Source organism: Bos taurus, chromosome 29, assembly GCF_002263795.3.
Source record: "Bos taurus isolate L1 Dominette 01449 registration number 42190680 breed Hereford chromosome 29, ARS-UCD2.0, whole genome shotgun sequence".
Classification (NCBI taxonomy): Eukaryota; Metazoa; Chordata; class Mammalia; order Artiodactyla; family Bovidae; genus Bos; species Bos taurus.
Window position 1 is genome coordinate 34,441,763 of NC_037356.1, and position 23,857 is coordinate 34,465,619.

The 23,857-nt window shown below is 44.6% G+C and overlaps 2 protein-coding genes across 9 annotated transcripts in view; one reads left to right on the forward strand and one right to left on the reverse strand.

The window, feature by feature from the left end:
- The window catches only part of OPCML (opioid binding protein/cell adhesion molecule like), a 1,072,821-nt gene that overhangs the window by 987,313 nt on the left and 61,651 nt on the right, over window positions 1-23,857 (forward strand).
- On the reverse strand, window positions 19,894-20,242 carry HIST1H4D (histone cluster 1, H4d). Its single transcript, XM_005226861.5, has one exon. The coding sequence runs from the start codon at window positions 20,224-20,226 to the stop codon at window positions 19,915-19,917; it is 312 nt and encodes a 103-aa protein (XP_005226918.4). The 5' UTR covers window positions 20,227-20,242; the 3' UTR covers window positions 19,894-19,914.

The window sequence follows — 23,857 nt, forward strand, 5'->3', positions numbered from 1 at the left end:
CTGATTATAGTAAACCTTCCCCTGAAGCCCTTCCACATCTCTTGGTTCACTTGCCCTCACACAGCCCAGAGGGGAGAGGAGGCTGGCCTCCTCTTCATCCACACAGAAGCCCTGCAAGGTACTGCCTCAGGGCTCAGACAGGGAGCGGCATTCAGGCACATCTCGATTAAAAAGACATTCTTCCTCAGGAACTGGACTGTCTTCAAGTCTTCCTGGCTCTGCCTCTTGCGGCTGTCACAGTTTGCATGCTCACTCAGTCATGTCCAAGTCTTTTGACTCCATGGACTATAGCCCACCAGGCTCCTGTCCATGGTATTTCCCAGGCAAGAATAGAGGAGCAGGTTGCCTTTTTTTTCTCCAGGGGATCTTCCCAACACAAGGATAGAACCCATATTTCCTGTGTCTACTGCACTGGCTGATGGATTCTTTACCACTAAGCCACCTGGGAAGCCCACCCAGCACAAAACTGAGACTCAACAAAAGGAGATAGATACGATTACTGTCACTCAGCTTAAATGATTTCTTATAACACTTACTTCCAACCAGTGTATCTAATATCATCCCATATACGCCACTGCAGATTTCATAATGCCTTGTGAGTTTATCCTTGCAAAGTGTGAGTGTGTGAGGCACAACTGCCCCTGAGCCATCCAGAAGGGGGTTGATAAACATAAGCTAGTTAGACGCACTCTTGGATTAAAGCTTCATGTTTATGGGTTTGATTTCTGAGCAAATATCTGTGTTCTGATTCCTTGCACAGCCTCCCTACAGCTGTTTCAACTTCTTCCTCTCAATCCCTGGAGTAGGTTTTGCACATCTCTTTTAAAACATTCATATTCTATTTGATGTTGTCATCACCTTGAGACTGTCACCCACATCAATGGTATTGCCCGTCACTCTGCCGCATTGAGAGCCCCTAAAAGTCAGAGGCCGGTCCTGATGGATGTATGCTCAGTTCAGGTTTGCTGAGAAAAGTGGGACAGAACGGAAAATATGGAAGAAACTGAGTGGATCGGAATCAACTAAATGAAAATTGCTTATCCAGATAAAGCTACAAAGGAGACCCCAGGGAGGTGGCAGTGGTGTAGGACAGCAGAGAAACACTTTCTGTGAGAAAACAAACCAAAAAAAGTTGCCCACGATCACTGAGCTTGAGAGAGAAAATGCTTTTCAGTAGAAATGTGATCCCTGTAGAGTCTGAGTTCCCTCCTCACAGCATGGATTATCTGACATTGAGTCTAAGCCAATTAAGAGCTTCCTCTTGTTTCTCCTAAAGGAAAATACCCAAGGCTCTTAGAAAGCTTAGGGTGTCGAGTTCTGTCCCCCTCGGTCACCTCAGGGTCTTGTGCTTGTCTAGCAAAAGAGGAAGGCTTTTTTCTGCAACAAATGCTTTCGTTAAAAAACGAGATGGTTTGGTCTTTCTTTGGCTGGGACCCTTGCATAGAATGGCCACATCAACGACAATGGATTTAAATTCCTTACCAGAAAAAGCATAGATCTCTTCTAAAATGGAAATGCTGGTATTTGTCTTCCTCTCTGCTGGCTGAAGACCTTTTTCCTCCTCTTCATGAGGAACCAGCTTCTTTGAGAATTATTAGGGTTTCACTGACATCGATCCAGAAGGAGACAGGAAGGGAAAGAACATGGGGAGTGAGGGGAGAAAAAAAGTCTGTTTTTCTTCTGCTGTCAAAAATAGAAGAAAAAGAAATACGCTAAAATCGGTTTTAACTGGAAGTCACTCTGTGTAAAGAAACAAAGTTTATTTCATACTTTTGCGATGTGAATGCTACTGAAAGCAGGGGAAAAAATATCTATTTTAAAGACATAATTGTTGCAGTTTTACTGTAAGTAGCAGCTCATGGGCGTGTGCAGAATTTGTGCCTGGATGGAAAGACAGGCCCAGCACTCATCAACTCAGTTTCCTTCTCACGTTCACAGAGCTCTGAGTGAGAGCATCTTCTTGGATCTGAAAGACAGCTGGCAACAGGTACCAACACTTCTAAGGTCCAAGGTGGCCATAGTGAGCAATGGAGGTAAAGCAGATGGCGAGTCAGGACAGGATGCCTGGCCAGCATCCCAAAGCCTCACCAGGCTAGGAGGGCTCCTACAGGGAGCACAGCTGGTGGCAGCTGGGACCCGCTCGCAGGAGGCTGAAGCTGAGGTTGCCAGCGCTTCCACAACCAGCTGAAAATGTTTTGCACCCGGAAAAACAAAACAGATGAGAAAAGAGGCTCACAGGAGCCGGGCGGGAACATCATCCCGCTATTTGTGAAGCGCGGGATAAACAAGTGCCTGTGCCTTGCATTCCAAGCCCTTTGGATCAGGGTAAAATTGATTCCAACAAAGCAAACGATGTATTATTAATGTTAGTGTTTCTTTTAAAGATTTGCTACCGGCCGGCATTGCAACAGAAAGGGAAAGCCTCTTCTACATTGGCAATTCTTTTTCTTCAGTTCTCTCTCAGTGGGATACTGTGAATATCTTTTCTCCCCTTTTACTTTTTTAGGGGGTTTTTTGAATAAAGAAATGGGAAATCAGGAAGGAGAGGGAAAGGGTAGCAGCAAGACAGACAGGGGAAGGGAAAGGAAAACGTGGAAGCTATAGAGGGACATGGACAGGGGAGCAGAAGGTGAAAAGGGAAGGCATTTGGCTTTAAAAATTAGAGAGAGGGGAAAGTAACAGGCATTGCGATGCTTCTAGAATACTGACCTCGCACCCTGGACAGTCAGTATAGACTTCACCTTCGAGGAGACGTGAACATTTCCTCATGTCTGACCACAGGGAAAAGCCTCGTCTCCGTGGCGGTCTGGGAGTGGAGAGAGATGGCTCCCTTCTCTCAGCTCTGTCTTGTGCCCATCCTACCAGAGGGCAGGTCCTGCCATCTGCCATCACCCCCATGCTTCCACAGAAAGTGTCATTCCCAGCATGGCCCAGCGTCTTATCCGCCCAGTTTCATACAAGACCCCACAACCAGACTCATGATAACCTCAGAGGGAAAGATGGTCTTCTAAACATGACAGCTTAGTGTTCGTTCTCAAATAAGGTCCTGAGAACAGGATGTCCCATTCTTTCCTGGATTACATTTAATCTGTCCATCATCCAGCTACTATTTCTTGAGCAGCTAGGAACAGGGAGTGCCTGTTCCTGTCTGCCAAGAACAATGCCAGTACCAGAGCGCATCCTTCATGCCTTCATTCAGTACCATTATTGAGCAACAGCTGTGTGCCAGGGACTGTTCTGGGCACTAGAGATAGATCAACACAAAACAAAGTCCCTACCTTCAATTTTATCCTGGAAGCACTGAAGAGACAACAGAGTGAAATAAGCATACCAACATGGATAGGTCTGCTCAAGCATAGCAGTCATCTCAGTGAGAAGGCTGAGCTAAAGTGCAGATTAGAAAATGGGTATGCACGTTACTGTCTATTTAGATAAGAAGCGCGGCCATTCCTGTTGATGAGCCGAGGCCACACCCTTAATGTCTCTGATCCTGAGTGTCCTTGGATATATGGCCTTGCTGTACTAAGTCGCTTCAGTCATGTCCAACTCCATGTGACCCCATGGACTGTAGCCCTCCGGGTTCCTCTGTCCATGGGATTGTCCAGGCAGGAATATTGGAGTGGGTTGCCATTTTCTTCTCCAGGGGATCTTCCTGACCTAGGGATCAAACCCACATCTCTTAAGTCTCCTGCACTGGCAGGCACGTTCTTTACCACTAGCGCCACACTGAACTGGGAGATTTCTGAGATCTCGTCCAACTCAGAAACATTTCCATGTCTCTATCAGGTGACTTCATGGGATCAGGGGATGTCTCCTGGAAGGAATCAACACAAAACTGGGTCCTGAGGGAAAAGGAGAGGAAGCCAAGAAGAGGGGAAGGGAGTCTGTATTGGGAGGCATTATGAGAAAAGGAAGAATGAGCAAGTGGGTTTGGGAAAGCCCTTTGGAGACTGGAGCCACGTCTGTCATCTCAGCTGCCTAATACCTTGTGATCCAGGGCCTGATGGCCTATCGGTTCTGGAGGAAGTCTTGTTCAGTGGCTACAGGAACAAGGGGGTGAAGGGAAGGGGGTGCCCTGTGGTGTGTGGGAGGCAGCAGCAGGTCATGACCTCAGGCCTGGCAGCACCTCATCACGGAGGACCTGAGGGTCACGGGCGATTGTGCCATGGGGCCTCCTACAAGCAGCCGTGACGTTGGCCATTGCAGCCAGACTGCAGGAGATCCCCACGGTGGGACTCATCTCTAAGACTGAGCAGCCGTCTCTCGATGACCCAAGACAACCTGCTTTCCTCTGTGTAGCAACTGTTACTCAATTCATGGTGAAACATCCCCAGTGGAGACAAGAGAGCCCAGCTGTGTTTGGGTTTCACAGGCTGTCTCAAGATTCCTCTCAGATGTTTTGGTTTATGGCAAAGTTGAAAATACAGCATTATCGTGATCGTTATTGCCGTTTTCACTTATTCAACTCCCACTAATAATTAATGTTTACTGAGTACCCATCGTGTGCAGTGAATTCAATAAGCATTGAATTAGACTTGGCCTCTGGCCAGTGGGCTTGTGGTAAATAAGAGAAATACAAACAAGTTGTCGCCTGAATTGCAAGCTACATTTTTTTTTCACAGGCTCCCCTTGGTTAAACTTCGGTAAACTAAAACCAAGAAATCTGACTTCAAGCTTACCATTACTGTTTATATCAGTATTTCCCAAAATATGTTTTGTGGGAAGAATACTGATAGATGATATATTTTATATATATATATATATATATATATATATATATATATATATATATTTAAAAAAAGATACCCTGACAAATGTGTAAGCAATGGTTTGAACAGAAGTAAATATGCTCACTACTGCAGCATTTTGCTGAGATTTTTAATAGGCTAATGTGCCTTGTAAGCACCAAGGAAGAGAAATAATACATAGAATTTTTCAAACTTATTTTGGCATGGAATCATTCTCTAATAGACTATAAAAATGCAGTTTTGAAAATCTGTTCTAAAATCCAGAATGACTTTTTTAACCAGTGAATTTTATGTCTAAGGCCTCTTGGCTGTTCTCTTAATTCACCAAAGCCTTAGTAACACATCCATATTACTGTTGAGGAAGGACTATGGATTAGTGGATGATTCAGGAAGCCCTTCCTAGAATTTTACAGCTTGGGGGTTACCCAGGCAAGTATATAATATTAATACTAGAGGACAGTCTCTTCCACTACCAGATAAGGATTTGAGGACCATGCTTTTATTAGTATTAAAAGAATTGGAGGGACGTCCTTGGCAGTCCAGTGATTAAGGCTTCATCTTCTAAGGTAGGGTGTAGGGTTTAATCCCTGGTTGAGGAGCTAGAACCCACATCCTTTGCAGTCAAAAAAAGAAAAACCTAAAACAGAAGTAATATTGTAATGAATTCAATAAAGACTTTAAAAATGGTCCACATCAAAAATAAAAATAAAAAACAGTGGGCATCCTTGATACACACTGCAGTGGCTAAAATAAATAAGATGATAATACCAAGTGTTGATGAGAATGCAGAGCAACTGGAACCTTGAATGCTGAGTCATTGCTAGGAATGTCAAATAGGGAAAATGCTTCGAATAACTGGGGGTTTTGTATGAAGTCCAATACTATACTATGACAGAGTGGTTTCACTCCTAGGTATTCATTCAAGAGGGCTGAGTAAAAATGTTCCCAAAAAGACTTAAAGAGGAATATTTTATTTATTATATCCATAAGTCAAAGGAGAGTAAATATTCATCTAGAAAAAAATTAGGCTAGCAAAAGTAGTCATGTATGGAAGTGAGAGGTGAACTGTAAAGAAGGCTGAGCGCTGAAGAATTGATGCTTTTGAACTGTAGTGTTGGAGAAGACTCTTGAGAATCCCTTGGACTGCAAGGAGATGAGACCAGTCCATCCTAAAGGAAAATCAGTCCTGAATATTCATTGAAAGGACTGATGCTGAAGCTCCAATACTTTGGCCACCTGATGCAAGAAGCTGACTCATTGGAAAAGACTGTGATGCTGGGAAGGATTGAGGGCAAGAGGAGAAGGGGGTGGCAGAAGATGAGATGGTTGTATGGCATCACCAACTCAATGGACGTGAGCTTGAGCAAGCTCTGAGAGATGGTGGAGGACAGGGAAGCCTGGCGTGCTGCAGTCCACGGGATCACACAGAATCCGACATGACTGAGCGACTGAACAACAATGCCAAAGAAGCTGCATGAGAAAGATTGGATACCATTTGATCCCATTAATTTTAAAGTTTTCAGTCTACACAAATTCATAGTTGGAGTTAGTCGCTCCGTCATGTCTGAGTCTTTGTGATCCCGTGGGCTGTAGCCTGTCAGATTCTTCCCTCTATGGAATTCTCCAGGCAAGAATATTGGAGCAGGTAGCCATCCCCTTCTCCAGGAGATCTTTCTAACCCAGAAATCAAATCCGAGTCTCCTGCATTGCAGTCAGATTCTTTACCGCCTGACTCACCAGGAAGCCCTAAACAAATTCATAGTGACAGAAATCAAGTCAGTGGTCACCTTGTGTTAAGGGGTGGGTCTAAAAGCAGTGGGAGAAATTGACTAGAGGGGCCCTGGAGGAATATTTGGGGTGAAGGGAACAGGCTGTTTCTTGATTGGAGTGGTAGTTACATGACTGCTTACAGTTGTCAAAACTCATCAAACAAAACACTTAAAATCTGTGCATTTGATTGTATGTAAATTAAACCTCAGTACAAACATGGAAACAAAGTAATTGGCACCCTTTCCTCACAGAGCACCTTTGTTAGCTCTGTCAACACATCCCAGTCATGAAGTCCCATGAGTACTTGCCCATGGAAAGGACAGAAGATGCATGGTGACCCATCTGTCCTGTCGCAGGGGGCAGTGTTCATTCCAATCTTTTAGAATGAAAGTGGTCAATCCCCAGATACTTAGAGGTGGATCAACTTGGAGAACTCTCTTGAAGGGCCATGAGTTCAGTCCAGTCGCTCAGTTCAGTTCAGTCGCTCAGTCATGTCCGACTCTTTGCGACCCCATGAATCACAGCACGCCAGGCCTTCCTGTCCATCACCAACTCCTGGAGTTCACTCAAACTCATGTCCATTGAGTCGGTGATGCCATCCAGCTATCTCATCCTCTGTCATCCCCTTCTCCTCCTGCCCCCAATCCCTCCCAGCATCAGAGTCTTTTCCAATGAGTCAGTTCTTCACATGAGGTGGCCAAAATATTGGAGTTTCAGCTTCAGCATCAGTCCTTCCAAAGAACACCTAGGACTGATTTCCTTTAGGATGGACTGGTTGGATCTCCTTGCAGTCACACAGTTGTGTCCAATTCTTTGTGACCCCATGAACTGCAGCACACTAGGCTTCCCTGTTCATCACCAACTCCCAGAACTTGCTCAAACTCATGTCCAATGAGTTGGTGATGTCATCCAACCATCTCATCCTCTGTCATCCCCTTCTCCTCCCGCCCTCAGTCTTTACAAGCATCAGGGTCTTTTCCAATGAGTCAGTTCGTTGCATCAGGTGGCCAAAGAATTGGAGTTTCAGCTTTAGAGTTGGAGTTTCACCTTCCAATGAATATTCAGGACTGATTTCCTTTAGGATTGACTGGTTTGATCTCCTTGCAGTTCAAGGGACTCTTAAGAGTCTTCTCCAACACTGCAGGTCAAAAGCATCAATTCTTCGGCCCTGGAAGCCAGTTCCATGTATGTGTTTTCTGTGTGCTCCTACATATCTCCCTGATAAACAACATGTTTCTGATACCTGGGTAGGTGACAAGTTGCACTTTGGTTTTTTAAGTTAAGTTTATCACTGACTCTTGTGCACGTGCGTGTGGTCAGTCACTTCAGTCATGTCCAGCTCTTTGCAACCCTATGGACTGTAGCCCACCAGGCTCCTCTGTCCATGGAATTCTCTAGGCAAGAATACTGGAGTAGGTTGCCATATACTTACTTCTCCAGGGGATCTTCCAGACTGACTCTTGTTGAAAGAAAAAGTGAAAGTCGCTCAGTCGTGTCTGACGCTTTGTGACCTCATGGACTATACAGTCCATGGAATTCTCTAGGCCAGAATACTAGAGTGGGTAGCCTTTCCCTTCTCCAGGGGATCTTCCCAACCCAGGGATCAAACCTAGGTCTCCCACAATGCAGGTGGATTCTTTACCAGCTGAGCCACAAGGTAAGCCTGACTCTTGTTATTTAGCCCCAATTCTACTTTCTTTATTTCAGCATGGCATTTTGCTCATTCATTGGTAGATGCTGGCCTTAGATGGTTTTTCTAATGTCATTTTTTAAAAATAATTTTTTCAATTGGAGGATAATTGCTTTACAATATTGTGTTGGTTTCTGCCATAACATCAACATGAATTGGCCATAGGTATATGTATGTTCCCTCCTCCTTGAACCTCCCACCCCATCCCAACCCTCTAGTTTGTCACAGAGCACTCAATTTGAGCTCTCTGAGTCATACAACAATTTTCCACTGTCTAATTTTAAATATGGTAGAGTATATGTTTCCATGCTACTCTCTCAATTCGTGCCCCCCGCTCCTTCCCCTCCTGTGTCCACAAGTCTGTTCCCTATGTCTGCATCTCCTTTGCTGCCCTGCACATAGGTTCATCAGTACAATCTATCTAGGTTCCACATATATGTGTTAATATATGATATTTGTCTTTCTCTTTCTGACTTACTTCCCTCTTAAAGGGTCCCCTCGGCATCAGGAGCAGCACCAATTCATCATAGAAATCAAGGACTAAACACAAGTAAAATTAATAGCTTTCCTGGGCTCTGCCAGTATCATTTTGATGAGAAAGGCAACAGTCATCAATTATATTATTTAACAAGTCATTAAACTGAGAAGAGAAGGATCAGCATAACCAGAGTCCACTCATCAGTTTACAGCTGATGAATAATTATCCACGGGGTTTCTTAAACACTTTATTCCCTCAGTGTTGCTGTTAGATTCTCAACTGGGACCAACAAAGTCCTTGACCCAAATGACTCTTCGGGGAACAAGTGTCCAGGCAGAATTCGGGCAGCTGCCCTGTCTCTTTCTCCACTCTTCCTCACTGCCTCTTCCCTTCCTCATCTTTCTCTTCTTCCCACCATCACCTCGATCCACAAGGACAGAGCACTTACTAGGTCCCTGATACTCAGAGCTGTGTACTCTCCTTTGTATTATTTCATTTAATCATTCCTTAACATATAGTTAGAAATGGTATTATGAACCCATTTCACAGGTTAAAAGTTGAGAATTCGAAATTCAAGTAACTTATGGAAGAACACAGTTTAGACTTAGAGGATGGTGTTTGCTCCTAGATCTGTGTGACTCCAGCTAAAGTTCTTATACCTGTGTGTCACTGCTTGTGCCTTGACTTTCACTTTTGTGTAGGCAATGTTGCTTTTTTTAAATTGGGATATAGTTGCTTCACAAGTTTGTGACACTTTCTGCTGTACAGCAAAGTGAGTCAGCCGTATGTAATGCATATATCTCTCCCTTTTGGATTTCCTTTCCCATTTACTGCTGCTGCTGCTAAGTCACTTCAGTCGTGTCCAACTCTGTGCGACCCCATAGACTGCAGCCCACCAGGCTCCCCCATCCCTGGGATTCTCCAGGCAAGAACACTGGAGTGGGTTGCCATTTCCTTCTCCAATGCATGAAAGTGAAAAGTCAAAGTGAAGTCGCTCAGTCATGTCCAACTCTTTGTGAACCCATGGACTGCAGCCTACCAGGCTGCTCCATCCATGGGATTTTCCAGGCAAGAGTACTGGAGTGGGGTGCCATTTCCTTCTCCGTCCTTTCCATTTAGGTCACCACAGAACCTTGAGTAGAGTTCCCTGTGCTCTACAGTAGATTCTCATTAGTTATCTAATTTATACATAGCAGCGTATATATGTCAACCCCAGTCACTCAATTCATCTCACTCGCCCTTTTGCCCCTTGGTGCCCATATGTTTGTTCTCTACATCTATGTCTCTAGTTCTGCTTTGCAAATAAGATCATCTATACCATTTTTCTAGATTCCATGTATAAGCATTAATGTACGATGTTTGTTTTTCTCTTTCTGACTCACTTCACTCTATGACAATCCCTAGGTCCCTCCACATCTCTACAAGTGACCCAATTTCCTTGCTTTTTATGGCTGAGTAATGTTCCACTGTATATATGTACCCCATCTTCTTTATCCATTCTTCTGTTGGTGGACATCTAGATTGCTTCCCTGTCCTGGCTATTGTGGATAGTGCTGCAATGAACACTGGGGTGCATGTGTCTTTTGGATTATACTTTTCAACAGGATATACGGCCAGTGATGCTGTTGCTGGGGCAGTGTTCTAGTGTATGTTCGTGTTCTCTCTCTACCTGCTGGATTTTCAGCTGCCTAAACTTTTAAATATCTGCCATTATTATTTTTTTCTACTTAAATGTCCTCCATACATTTAAAAATGAACAAAATGACATCTCAGCAAATCATTTTGTGTCACCTCTGATATAAATGTATACTTCATTTGCTACAGTATTTGCATTTTAGAAATGTTTTCAGGGAGTCCTCATTTGTAAATCAAAACTTTTTCAAGTTAATTACTCTATGCATCTGAAGAGAATTCACAATTAAAAGGAAAAAAAAAAATAGAATCCTCTTTCCTAAAGCCAGTGATTGCTTGAATCACCAGCCCATGCTTCCTGTCTTTTTGCATTCCACCCACCACACCCGGCCCCTAAGAATGAAAACAGGAACACACTCTAGAAACAAGTGTGCTCCTCATTCTGATGGGCTTTTTCCAGGCTTGAGCCCGTTTCCTGTGTTGAAGGTCACCAGAGATCTGTGTATCCATCTGAATACTTGTAATGCATGTTGGAATGAGTGTTGGTATCTGTGAGTGAGATAGAAAGACATCACATGAGTTCAGCATCCGTGTAACATGGATGGCACTGCAGGGTACACTTTCCGGTGCTGGAGGGGAGGTGCTGGGGCTGCCATGACAACGTTCCCAGGCTGGGGGCTTCCACAGCAGACATCTATTTTCTCACAGTTCTGAAGGGTTGAAGTCCAAGATGAAGGTGCAGGCAGGGCTGGCTTCCTTTGAGGTCTCTCTCCTCGACTTGCAGATGGCCACCCTCATGCTGCTTCTTCACTTGGTCTTTTCTCTGCTCACCTGGATTCCTGGTGTCTCTGTGTGTGCCCTGATCTCCTCTTATAAGGGCACCGTTCAGACTGGGTTAGGGCCCCACTAGAGGACTCCTGTTACCGTAATCACCTTGTTAAGGGCCCCATCTCTAAATGCAGTCACATTCTGGGGTAACATATAAATTTGGGAAAGGAACACAATTCAGTCCATCATAGGAGGTTAATACATTTCTCTAATTTGCTCTTTAGAGCTTCATGTCTAAAAAATGAAGTCTTAAAATAACTTTGTTTCTATAAACTCAATGACCCACTTAGAATTGATAAAATACAATAGGAAACAGGAAAAACACACGTATTACATCTCTGGGATTTAGGGCAGCCCTAAGACCTCCTGAAGGACAGGGAAGCCTGGCATGCTGCAGTCCATGGGGTCACAGAGAGTAGGACACAACTGAGTGACTGAGCAATAACAAAGACCTCCTGAACTTTCTCACAGACCCCACCAAAACCCACCCTGTACTCTTATCCCATGGGCTCTGCTGGGACTCGGGAAGGGACTCCCAGGGATACATGAGCAGAAGGGAATAAGCACTCCAGTGGTCCAGTAATAGTAAAATAAACCAGCAGCATGGGGAGCGGGGTCAGTGCCTCTAGCACAGTGAGGGAGGGGCCTCAACAGATGACCATGGGCTGAGACAGACTGATGCTGGGACCCAGAAGAAATGCCACTCAGGATGGCACATGTTCTTTGACCAGGTTGGCCAGAGCAGAGGTTCTGGGAGTAGCTATTCCCTTCACCTGCAGGGAACACAACTGAGGGCTTTGGAGGAGAGCCTACAGGATCCAATAAGGTGTCCTGGTCCTAGTAAAACCTGCTGAGGTTCAGAGTGGAGCTCCACCTTGGTGAGAACATGAAGTTTGAGACAGAAGAGCATCATCTGAACAGAGGACACCAACAGCAAGCTTGGAAGGGAGGCCAGAGGTTCCAGCCAGGTTGTGGTCACTGCAGAGGACTTCCTGTTTCTGCCCACCCATGGGGGCTGAGGTCCTGCATGTACAGGACAGGATGGGGCCAGGCTGGACAGAGTCAGAGGGTACAGGTCTCACTACCAAGTGCAGCCGGGGCTGAGGCGCCCAGGCCATGGGGACACTGAGACCTGATTGTTGTTTGACCTTGTCTCTCCTTCGGGATTGTCCTCTCCTTCGTGAATAAATCCACTTCCTCTTAGTTTACTCTCTCCTTGACTGCATGTTTCAGAACACATTCTGGTGCTCCTAGAGGGATGAAGCACCTCCCTCTCAAGATGCAGTCTCCTTGTCAGTGTCTTAATTTAGTACTGAGCACTGTCAAGTCTGGAGAAGGCAATGGCAACCCACTCCAGTACTCTTGCCTGGAAAATCCCACGGGTGGAGGAGCCTGGTGGGCTGCAATCCATGGGGTTACGAAGAGCCGACATGACTGAGCGACTTCACTTTCACTTTTCATTTTCATGTATTGGAGAAGGAAGTGGCAACCCACTCCCATGTTCTTGCCTGGAGAATCCCAGGGATGGGGGAGCCTGTTAAGCTGCCATCTATGGGATCGCACAGAGTCGGACACGACTGAAGCAACTTAGCAACTGTCAAGTCTTCCTCAGCAGCACCGATAGGGAGGGCCTGGGGCCATTGGCCTAGCTGAGGTCCCTTTAGTGATGACTCTTTAATCTATGTGGGTCCATGAGGATGTCTCCCTCACAGGGTGGGGTTTTCCCAAAAGAGAGGGCCCTGAGGAGAGAGCTCTGCATTCGAAGTTTCCCGAAGGCTCTTTCCTGACTTTCCGTTGATTTCCCCCTTCATATGAATTTTTACAAATGCATCTTAGTAGCTGTATTAGCTTGGGTTTTCCCTGATGGCTCAGATGGTAAAGAATATGCCTGCAGTGCAGGAGACCCTAGTTCAATCCCTAGGTCAGGAAGATCCCCTGGAGAAGGAAATGGCAACCCACTCCAGTATATTTGCCTGGAGAACCTCATGGACAGAGGAACCTGGCAGGCTACAGTCCATGGGGTTTCAAAGAGTCAGACTCAACTGCGTGACTAAACACTTAGATTTTTCACTTTTGTATTAGCTAAGAGCCCTGAGGATGGCTTTGCCAAAGGCCCTTCCCTGGTGGTCTGCTGCTTGGCGCCTCTTGTTCTTGCAGAGAGTTGATGGTGCGATGGGAGGTTCTCATCGTCTTGCATTCAGCAGCTGTTCCTTCTAACCAGGTGCCACGTCGGGTTCCCCTTCCAGGCCAAGGGAAGACAGTGGGCTCTGAATCTCAGTGAGAGAAATGACCTGAGAGCCTAAGGAAATGTGGAGAGAACTCCCAGTGGTCTTGGGTAAAGTCTTCTTGGGTTAATATTCTGAACGTAAGAGATCTATTTTAGTGGGTGTCGGAGCAGCTGATAGACTGGTGACCTGTTGGTTTGCTGAGACTGAGCTCTCAGGGCAGCCCTTGAAGGTAGCGAGAGGGATGCTGTGGGGCCAGGCCACCACTGACCCCCCGCAGCGATGATGCACGGGGCCCTGGCGCTGCGGCTTCTTGGTCCCAGTGGGGAGAGAGGCTTCACTGCAAGCCCCGCTGCAAGGCTCATCCTGCAGCTGGAAGCTCACCTCCACTTACTCCATTTATCTGAAGCCCTGGCAGAGGCTGCATGCTGCTGTGACCGAGTTGCCATGGAGAACTTGTATCCTCTTGGCTTCCTCACTGCTTTTACAGGCAGTATTACAGAGGAGAATGTCTTTGCTGCTAGGAAATATAAATATTACCCAGAGATGCTCATTTTCTCCCTCTATGATGATTATTACCAGAGATATGCAAGAAGACTTCATTACAGAGCATTGTCCTTGGTAATGAGCCCGCTGTAGCTGTTCCGAGGATGGTTCAGGCTGCCAGGAACAAATCGTGTTAACCCTCAACTAGCTACTAGATAGATATCTACTAGATAGATATGAAGTAGAACTATTTATACATTTGACAGATTTTTTTGTGGAGTACCTACTATGTATGAGGCCCTGGGGATACAGAGACAAATAATATACTCTTCTGCCTTCAGAGAACTTATATTCTAGTAAAGGAAAAAAGAACTGCAAACTGAATGTAAAATGGCTTGATGTATTCAGTCGTGTCTGACTCTTTATGACCCCCATGGACTGACTGTAGCCTGCCAGGCTCCTCTGTCCCTGTGATTCTCCAGGCAAGAATATTAGAGTGGGTTGCCATTTCTTTTTCTGGGGAATCTTCCTGACCCAGGGATCAAACCCACATCTGCATTTCAGGCAGATTCTTTAGCAGCTAAACCATGGAGGAATATTGTAGTAAAGGAAAAAAGAACAGCAAACATAATGTAAACAAATATTCAAACAAAACCACACGTTGTAATAGACTTCTTTACCAAGTGTAAAGAGGCCAAAATGTTCAGAATCCTGAAATGTCACATGATTTAGCACTTAGCGTGAAATCCAAGCTTCTCCTCTATAATTGCATCCTTAACTACTTATCTACCCTCACCGGATAGCCACTGCCCCACCACACACACACACACACACACACACACACACACACACATATTCCCTGGCCTTCGCTGACTCTGCTCCAGTTTGAAGCCTCCTTCCTAGTCTTTGTCTTGCTCATCCCCATACCAGGGCCTCTGTGCATGGGGCTGCTTCTGCCTGCAGGGTTCTTCCTCCATATCTGTACATGCTTAACCCCATCCTTGGTGTTAAGGGTCCACATCTCCGGCCTTCTGATCTAGAGCAGAACCTACTCATTCTCTAATATATCACCTTGTTTCATTTTCATCATCATATATTTTCTTCTCATTTTTCCACATTTTTTCCTTGGCATCTTCTCTTTGTTTCTCACTTCCCCTGCTAGACAATACACCCCATAATAATACATGTCCTGCTTGATTGACGCCTCCCTAGCACTTACACTTAGAACAGGGTAGGTATGCCCTAGAGGTTTGTTTAAAGAAGGATGCCAGGGACCTCCCTGGTGATCCAGCGAGTGGCTGAGACTCCATACTCCCAGTGCAGGGAATCCAGGTTCAATCCTTGTTCGGGGAACTGGATCCCACATTCTGAAGCTAAGAGTTCACATGCCACAACTAAAGATCCCACATCCTGCAAGTGAGACCCAGCACAGCCAAATAAAAAGAAATAAGTAAAATTTAAGAATAAATGCCAGTGAGACAAGTGCAGTAGCCTCAGAGTATCTGCAGAGCTCTGACTGTCTAACTGGGATTGGTAGTGGTTACTTTCAATAATATATAGAGGACACATTAATTGGAGGTGAAGTAATGAGTGTAATTCTAGATATCCCCAGTTTGGGGTGTTGGTGATGTCTGGATGTGACTGGCTCGGTGTGCAATTAGACTCACGACTCTGGAGTGCCAGAGAGTTCTGGGAGGTATATATAGTTTTGAGAGCCATTTGCATGTACCATAAATGATCTAATTCAGTGTGAGATGTCCCTTAAAATTAGTCCCCAGGCAAATGTAGAGCAATGTTACCTTGCAATCCTTATAGAGTCTTCCGCAATGCAAAGTGTACTCTCAATTACTTATTTATTTAGAGCAATGAAGTCATGTTTGGGTGGACACATTAACTGAAACTATCTCCGTCACTGATATTTTGGAATAATTAGGAGATGGTCAGAAAGAATCGATTAAAACATGGTTAAAGATTTTTAGCACTGATTTAAATAATTTTTATGGCTATGACCTGATGTAAACAGATTTTTAGAAATCATTTTAAAAAGCAACATAGTAAGTGGAAATCAGACGTATATACAACGCTATAGAAAAGTAAACAGCCAACTTCTACGCAAAGAGATACTGGTGATTCAGAGTTTAATTTCCACGGATGGCCTCATAAGGTGATTCAGAAAAGCAGAATGCGTGCTGGTACCAACACTGGTATGAAGATGCTGGGCTTTGAAAGCTGTGTTGGATGACAAGTGAATTCCTCCAGGGAAATCTAAGAGCCTGATGTCATGATCCATAGGAAGAGTTTAACTAACCCCCAGTGGGGGAAAAACAAGATTTCTAAATTAATATACTGGTTTATGTATGAAAGTGAAAGTCACTCAGTCATGTCCAACTTTGCAACCCCACAGACTATACAGTCCATGGAATTCTTCAGGCCAGAATACTGGAGCGGGTAGCTTTTCCCCTCTCCAGGGGATCTTCCCAACCCAGGCATCGAACCCAGGTCTCCCGCATTGCAGGCAGATTTTTTTACCAGCTGAGCCACAGGGAAGCCCAAGAATACTGGAGTGGGTAGCCTTTCCCTTCTCTAGGGGATCTTCCTGACTCAGGAATCGAACCAGGGTCTCCTGCATTGCAGGTGGTTTCTTTACCAGCGGAGCTATCAGGGAAGCCCAAGGTTTTTATATAGTGTTATTTTAAATGCATGTGTTCATTTAAGTTAAATAATTTAATATGATATATAAGCATTGGTTATTATTTTATCTTCATTCCTAAAAATTTTCAAAATTCTGTTTTGATTTTCCTCATTTGAGAAATGTAGGGCTATCTTGCAGTCAGGTCTGCCTTATTCTTATCTGTATGTATAGTAGGTGGTAGTTGAAACACAAGAGGATTTCAGTGGGCAGGAGACAGGGTTGAGGACAGAGTCTGTACCCACCCTGAGAAAAGGAGTGGAGGAAAAGGAGTCTTTTTAGAAGACTAAGAGAAATGAGAATTTAGGAAGTAGAAGAACCAGGAGAAAGTAATGAGGTTGATCCCAAGAGAAAAGACCGTGTCAAAAATAGGGGATTTTAATAATAATACTAGTAGTAGTAGTAATTACAATATAATGGATTGGTCTGTATGTCCTGGACCTTTCCATGGAGCGGTCAAGTGAAGCAAGACTGAAAAGAATCCATTGCATTCATATAGTGTCTGCTGGTCACCTTGGCCCAGGCAGTGTAAGTGGGGTGAGAAGGTCAGATGCCTGCTGCAAAGGTGTGAACAGAAGCAAGGGAAGCACAGGCAGGAATGTACATCTTTTACAATTAGTTTGACTGCAGGGGAAGGAGAGGTATGTACTTTGGCTCAAGGGGGTTTGCAGTTTCAGGAGTTGTTTCTAATGAGAGGAAAGCATTGGGCATCATTGTAGGTTGAAGAACAAAAGCCAGAACAATCCAGAGAGTAAAGGGTACTGATGGCATAAACAGGGTCCCAGCAACAAGGATGTGAGGAGACCAGGTCAGATGGACATGAGTTTTGTCCAGATGACGGAGCACTTCTTCCCTTGGACCAAGAAGTAATGAGATGAGGGACGATAGAAGTCTGCAAGCATGGAGGTCACACAGCAGAGCACGGCCTTAACCCTGGCGAACACCTTGAGGCCAGGTACCTCGTTCTGACATCATCAGCGCAGGTTGAGCAACAGGTGGTAGGGTCTGAGCTCTGAGTTTAGAATCCTTGACTTCCATTTTGTTCCGTAGAACATTATTAGTAAGACTTGAGAGGGGCTTCCCTGGGGGTCCAAGTGGCTAAGACGCCAGTGCAGGGGGACTAGGTTCAATCTCTGGTCAGGGAACTAGATCCTATATGCTGCAACTAAGAGTTTGCAGGCTGAAAGTAAAGATCACACGTTTAAAAAAAAAAAAAAAGAAAAGTAAGACTTGGGAGAGTCCTTGATCGCCGTGATTTTTGTGGCACTTGCTCCCTTTCCACCTGACCCAGAAACCCCTTTCTCTCAGTGTTGCCCTGGGAACAGGGGGAGGAGCTTCACTGCCCCCATGGTCTTCTCAGATGGGCCTGCGCTTCTCTTTCTGGGCTGCAGAGCGCCAGCCTATTGAATGGGAGCATTAAACCGCATCTCCAGATCCTCTTCCAGTGCCAACATGTGATGTATCTATAAACACTTAGCTCCCACCAAGCCTTTAAATAATAAAACAAGGTGGAACATAATGAAGGGGCCCAATGAGTCGTATAGACAATTTGTGCTATGAGCAAGTCTTTTTAAGTTGACGGATGTGACATTGTTCTCAAGGAAAAGAAAACTTCAGCATTTTATTTTCAAGAATTACCCTGATCCAAATTAGGTCATGGGCGTGTGAGGGGGGAGGTTGGGAAAAGTCCCAGAGCAGCGCGCAGGTGATACAGACTTGCCTTTCTTCCTAAGCCCAGAGAAGGCAGAGGAAAGGCCCCAGCGAGTGGCATGGCTGGCTGGAGCCACTGGGCTTCCGTCTGGGACACCATTTCTGCCTGCAGAACAATGAGCCTTTAGGCCCCGGGACGAGTCTGTTATCAGCCAGCGGCAGGCTGAGGAATAATCTCCAGCCACTAGCAACAGTGGGTGCCGTATCTCAGGCCAGTTAATGAGCAGTCTTTAAACTGCATCGGCTGGATTTTATTATCCTTTAGTTTTACACCTCTCAGCTTATCTCCTTTTTGTTGTTCGGTGGGGCCCCCATCCCCTCCACAAAGGAGAAGATATTAGTTGACCTTTTTACTTTCCTCCCTTTCTTCAAGTTGGAAGCCACAGCATTATAATAAGCCTTTGTACAAATACACACAGGTGCCTGCATAATTAAAATGACTTGCCTCAGTTTCTTGTGTTCAATACTGGATCCAGAAGAGACAAATAGGTATCTGCTGCATATTAACAGTACAGGCCTGAGGAGCCAGCCCTGCTGCTTATTGGGGTCTTGCTCTCTGAGCTGGGAAAGGATTCATCTTCATCTCCATCTCAGCGAACCCCATGGATTCTGCTGTAGGAACCACTTCCTACACCAGCTCAGAGACACCTAGACGAGACCTAATAGGATCTCGTCTGCCAAGGCCAATGGTTTCCACATTGCCGATTCAGTTCAAACCATCAATTGGTCTTTTCAATTTATTGCCCTGAATATTCAACTGTTATTCCAACAGGAGTTGACCAGGCTGGATGAAGGTTTTATTTTGTCCTATCGAGTCACTGGGACTTACCCTGTGACACTGCCCTCTGCTCTTGTAACCTGTTCATGAAGTATCTTCTCTGAGTCTGGAAGGGCACTCCTCAATGAGAAGGAAGAGGACATCTTGGGATGATCAGAGTTTCTCTCTCTAGATGAGTGCGCATTGGGAGAGGCCAAGTCAAAATTATTCTGAATTCACAAAAAAAGTCTAAAATATGAAACAGTGACCCGGATATGCAGAATTAGTCTGTAGTCAACCTTAGTTTTTCACTGTTAAAGATATACATAAGTTAGTGACCAAAAAAAACTAAAGAATTTTGTCTTATTAAATAAAGTGTTTGGAAGAATTCAGAATGATTTCCAAAAGGAGTTAAACATGAAAATGAAAAAGAATTAAACAATATACAAGATATTTTTATGACCTTGAATATGGGAATAACTTCCTAAGCAAGACTCGAATACAGAAGTTATAAAGGACAAGGTTGACAGATCTGGTGATTTCAAAAAGCATTACAGTGAAAGACAGACTGTGAAATGAAATTAAAATATAAATAGCAATCTTGAATAAAATATCCTCAATGCCTATAAGAAAAAGTCAACCAGACACAGAATATACATAGATTTCTTACAAATCTGACAAAAGGAAAAAAAAAAAGACAATCCAATAGAAAAAAATGAATACAGAGAAAATGTATTGAACAACATAAATAGATAATAAATATAATAATCATTTATTCCAGTAGAAGTCAAATTTTATAAATTATGGCAGGAGGTATTTTATTTTATTTTATTTTTTTTTTTTTTTGCGGCCCTGAAAAGGGCCTTTAGTTTTTCTAAACGTTTCAAGCTAGATGCTTTGCTCAACCAGCAAAACCGTAAAGGGTACGGCCCTGACGTTTGAGCGCATAGACCACATCCATGGCGGTAACAGTCTTGCGCTTAGCATGCTCCGTATAGGTGACCGCGTCCCGGATCACATTTTCCAGAAACACTTTGAGCACCCCACGAGTCTCTTCGTAGATAAGACCAGAGATACGTTTGACGCCTCCACGACGAGCCAGACGCCGGATAGCTGGCTTAGTAATACCCTGAATGTTGTCCCGCAAGACTTTGCGATGGCGCTTAGCACCCCCCTTGCCGAGGCCTTTGCCACCCTTCCCACGACCAGACATGGTTGCTGTCGCAATCGCAGGAGGTATTTTAAAGCAATGGGATTGGCAACATGTATGGAGGTAAATAAATTTCATTTTGGTGAGAACCAGAGAGGTAGGCATCCTCATGACCGAAGGTGAGGTTGAAAGCTGGTAAGCCACTAGGGACAAGACTGGGAGCATTGATCAAATTTTAATTGAGAATTTCTAAGAATCCTTTCTAAATAAAGTCTTACGGAGGTGGAGAGGAATGTTCACGGCAACACTGTTAATTGAGAAAAAGCAGAAACAACATGAATGCTCGTTAAGAGGGGAGAATGTACAGGAGTTCCCTAGTGGTCCAGTGGTTAAGACTCTGTGATTCCAATGCAAGGGGCACAGATTTGATCCCTAGTTGGGGAACTAGGATCCTACATGCTGTGTGATGTGTCAAAAAAAGAAAGGAACATGTAAAGAAATTCTGGTATATCTTTCTATGCAGCCAATAAAAAGAATAGGGAAGGGCATACAGCTATGGAAAAGTAGCTCGTGAAAAAGTTGCAGAATCATAAGTATATTATTATCCTAGATACATGAAAAGATCAATGAGTAGACACATACTTGAATCTGGGTGACTGCACCAAAAACGCGTTATTAGGTTGAATCACAAAAGGAGGAAATGGATGTTCTCAGTCATTAAATGGCCCAGGAGTTTTTCCACCACGTGGCAGAGCATACTTAAACCCAGATTCCCTGATCCTCAACGTTTCTCAAGCATTGAAGTGCAGTAGAGCAGGGCTTCTCAAAGGCGCCTGAGGGCCTGCTGGGGTTTTGTTTTAACTTCAGATGCTGTTCAGTGCAGCTGGATGGGGCCTCCCGAGTCAGCTGCTCCCTAGTAATGCCAGTGCCGCTGGTCAAGGATAACACTTTCAGAGCAAGAACTTAGAATTTCCTCGAGAGTTTCCTGCCCTGGCATCAGCCTTAGAGATAAGAAAACTAAGTGCTTTTGTGTGAGAGTGACCATGCTGCTGCTGCTGCTAAGTTGCTTCAGTCGTGTCCAGCTCTGTGTGACCCCATAGACAGCAGCCCACCAGGCTCCCCTGTCCCTGGGATTCTCCAGGCAAGAACACTGGAGTGGGGTGCCATCGCCTTCTCCGGGGAGTGACCATGAGATGTCATTTTTGTGCCCAGTGATAGTGTTGGGGAAAGAGATGGTAGTGAGGGGACGAAACGGGAAGGGAAGTGAATGAATTGAAGTGAGTCGAAGATGCAATGAGATCTCCAAAGTATGAATCCCAGATAATATTTACACGGATGCTACAAAGAGAAAGTTGAAGAAATTATACATGTAAGTCAAGTCAAATGTCTGCAGGTACTGGATGAGCAGATAATTTTTTAACTTGATTAATCCAGATAATTGGTGTGAGTGAAAAGTGAAAGTGTTAGTCACTCAGTCGTGTCTGACTCTTGCAACCCCATGGGCTCTAGCCTGCCAGGCTCCTCTGTCCGTGGGATTCTCCAGGCAAGAATACTGGAGTGGGTTGCCATCTTGTTCTCCAGGGGATCTTCCCGACCCAGGTGTTGAACCTGGATCTCCTACATTGCAGGCAGATTCTTTACCATCTGACCCAGGAGGGAATTTCTTTTATCACTTCTTACACTCATCCAACTGGACAGTCATTGCAAAAGGTGCTGAGAACAGTGTCCGTGGTCTTGCTGAGACCATGAGCCCTCTTTGCTGGAGATGTGGGAATTCTGCCGTCTTTGCTACCCCAGTCCCTCCTGCTGTGTGACTGACCTTCAGAGGTAATTTCCAGCTGCCAGCTAGAGTACTGATTTCCAGCAAAACCTAATTACCCAGGCCTGGTCACCAGCTACCCTCTCTCCATAGAAATGCACTCTGATGCCATGAATTACATGTTTTCCTAAGAGATGGGCCAGGAGGATTAAGATATTTTGTCTTGATTGTTGAATGCCTTTTCCTTCTTCCCTTCCAGAGAGCTTAGGAGGCAGTGTAATTGAATCTGTGTTTCTCTGTTTCTTATGGCAGAGGAATCTGCTCTCAGGGCATCTAACAAGGAGGCTCTGGCCAGGAAGCAAACCCAGTTGCATTATTTAGATGTTATAAATCACCGTCTCTCCTTCAGTGCCGCTAGCTCCCCGCTCAGCATGACTGATGGGCAGAGATCATACTCAAGGTCCCCGAACACTCAGCTTCCCAGGCTCTCCTGGGGAGGGCTGAAAGTTCTCAGAGATGCTAAGTTTTTTAATTTCACAGGTGGTGGTGGACAGTCCTCTGGGCAGCCTCAGGAGAGGGGTCTGTGAAATGGCAGATGCGTGGGGCTGGAGATCTGACTTGTGCTCTGCTTCTCCTTGAGTTCACTCAGCATCCTCACACCCCTCATTAATCTCACTCAGGCCTACTGCCCATCTATAAAGTGGGATAAGTAATCCTACCTAATTTCATGGTCTTTTATTTAATTACTGAGACACTTTGTTTATCCATCATCAGAAATGAGCTGGTCCACACAAGTCGACATCTAAATAAAGCCCCAAAGCAATTTTTAAATTTCAAGCACTTCTATGGAAATATTTCCAAGAGATTCTGTGAAAGAGAAACCTTTCCTTGGCTTCTTAAATACAGTAGAGCTGATATTGTTTAATCTTGTTTTAATGACTCAAGGTCATCGTTATGAATAGTGTTTATTGAGCAAGGCTGAGTGTCAGAGATACCCTCCAGAGCTATTGAAGTGCATGGCTATTTGCTCCTGTGAAAAATAGCCCCCAGACGCTAAGCTTTTGAGTTCCTGCGTCTACCTTTTATAGTATTTCCTGATTCCTCCTTGCTGTCAGGTTACCAGTCATCAATTTTTTTGCTGCTGGAATTCATTTATCTTTACTCACCATATGCTTTCCTCCTGCAGACCCTGCCCTGACCCCTTTCATCACATCTAAGTGTTTATTATACAGTCACACTCAAAATGTGATCCATTGATTCCCCAAGACCCTTTCAGAGAGGTTGTGAAGACAAAGCTATTCTCATAGTATTACTAAGACATGATTTGCTTTTTCCAAGTATTGGCATTTGTCCTAAGAGTACCAAGGTCATGGTGGGTGTACTGCTGAATCTTACCACTCATCAGTGAAGCATCACTGACATCTGCTCATCTTCACTGTACCCCTCATCACTACACACTCACAGTCAGAAAAAGAAAAGAATAAAAAGCCAGCTTAGTGAAAGGAGGCATCAAAATTTGATTTTATTACATCTCAACACTGAATACCTGGCTTTTCTCTACTCTGTGAGATGAAACAGAGGTCCACCTAAAGCACAAAGCACGGCTCGTTCTCAAGGAAAAATCACTTGTTAGACAATTTGAGTTACAAGCTAAAGTAGCCCCTTCTTTGTCTGAGAAACAACATTTGTCCTGGAAAGAACAATTGACAGATGCACGACAGTCACCCAGACTTTGTTATTCAGCAGGTATTTCCTTGAAAATGAATAATGCAAACCTGGAAACTCAGGGAACAGCTGACAGCACTTGTAACAAAACATACAGTTTGAGTTTTCCCGAATTTGGGAAATTTGTACTTACTTCATTACCTTAGTGGGTTCCCAATGCCCAAGGTTTTCTTAATGAGATTGGCAGTGATATTCACAACTCTGTGTCTT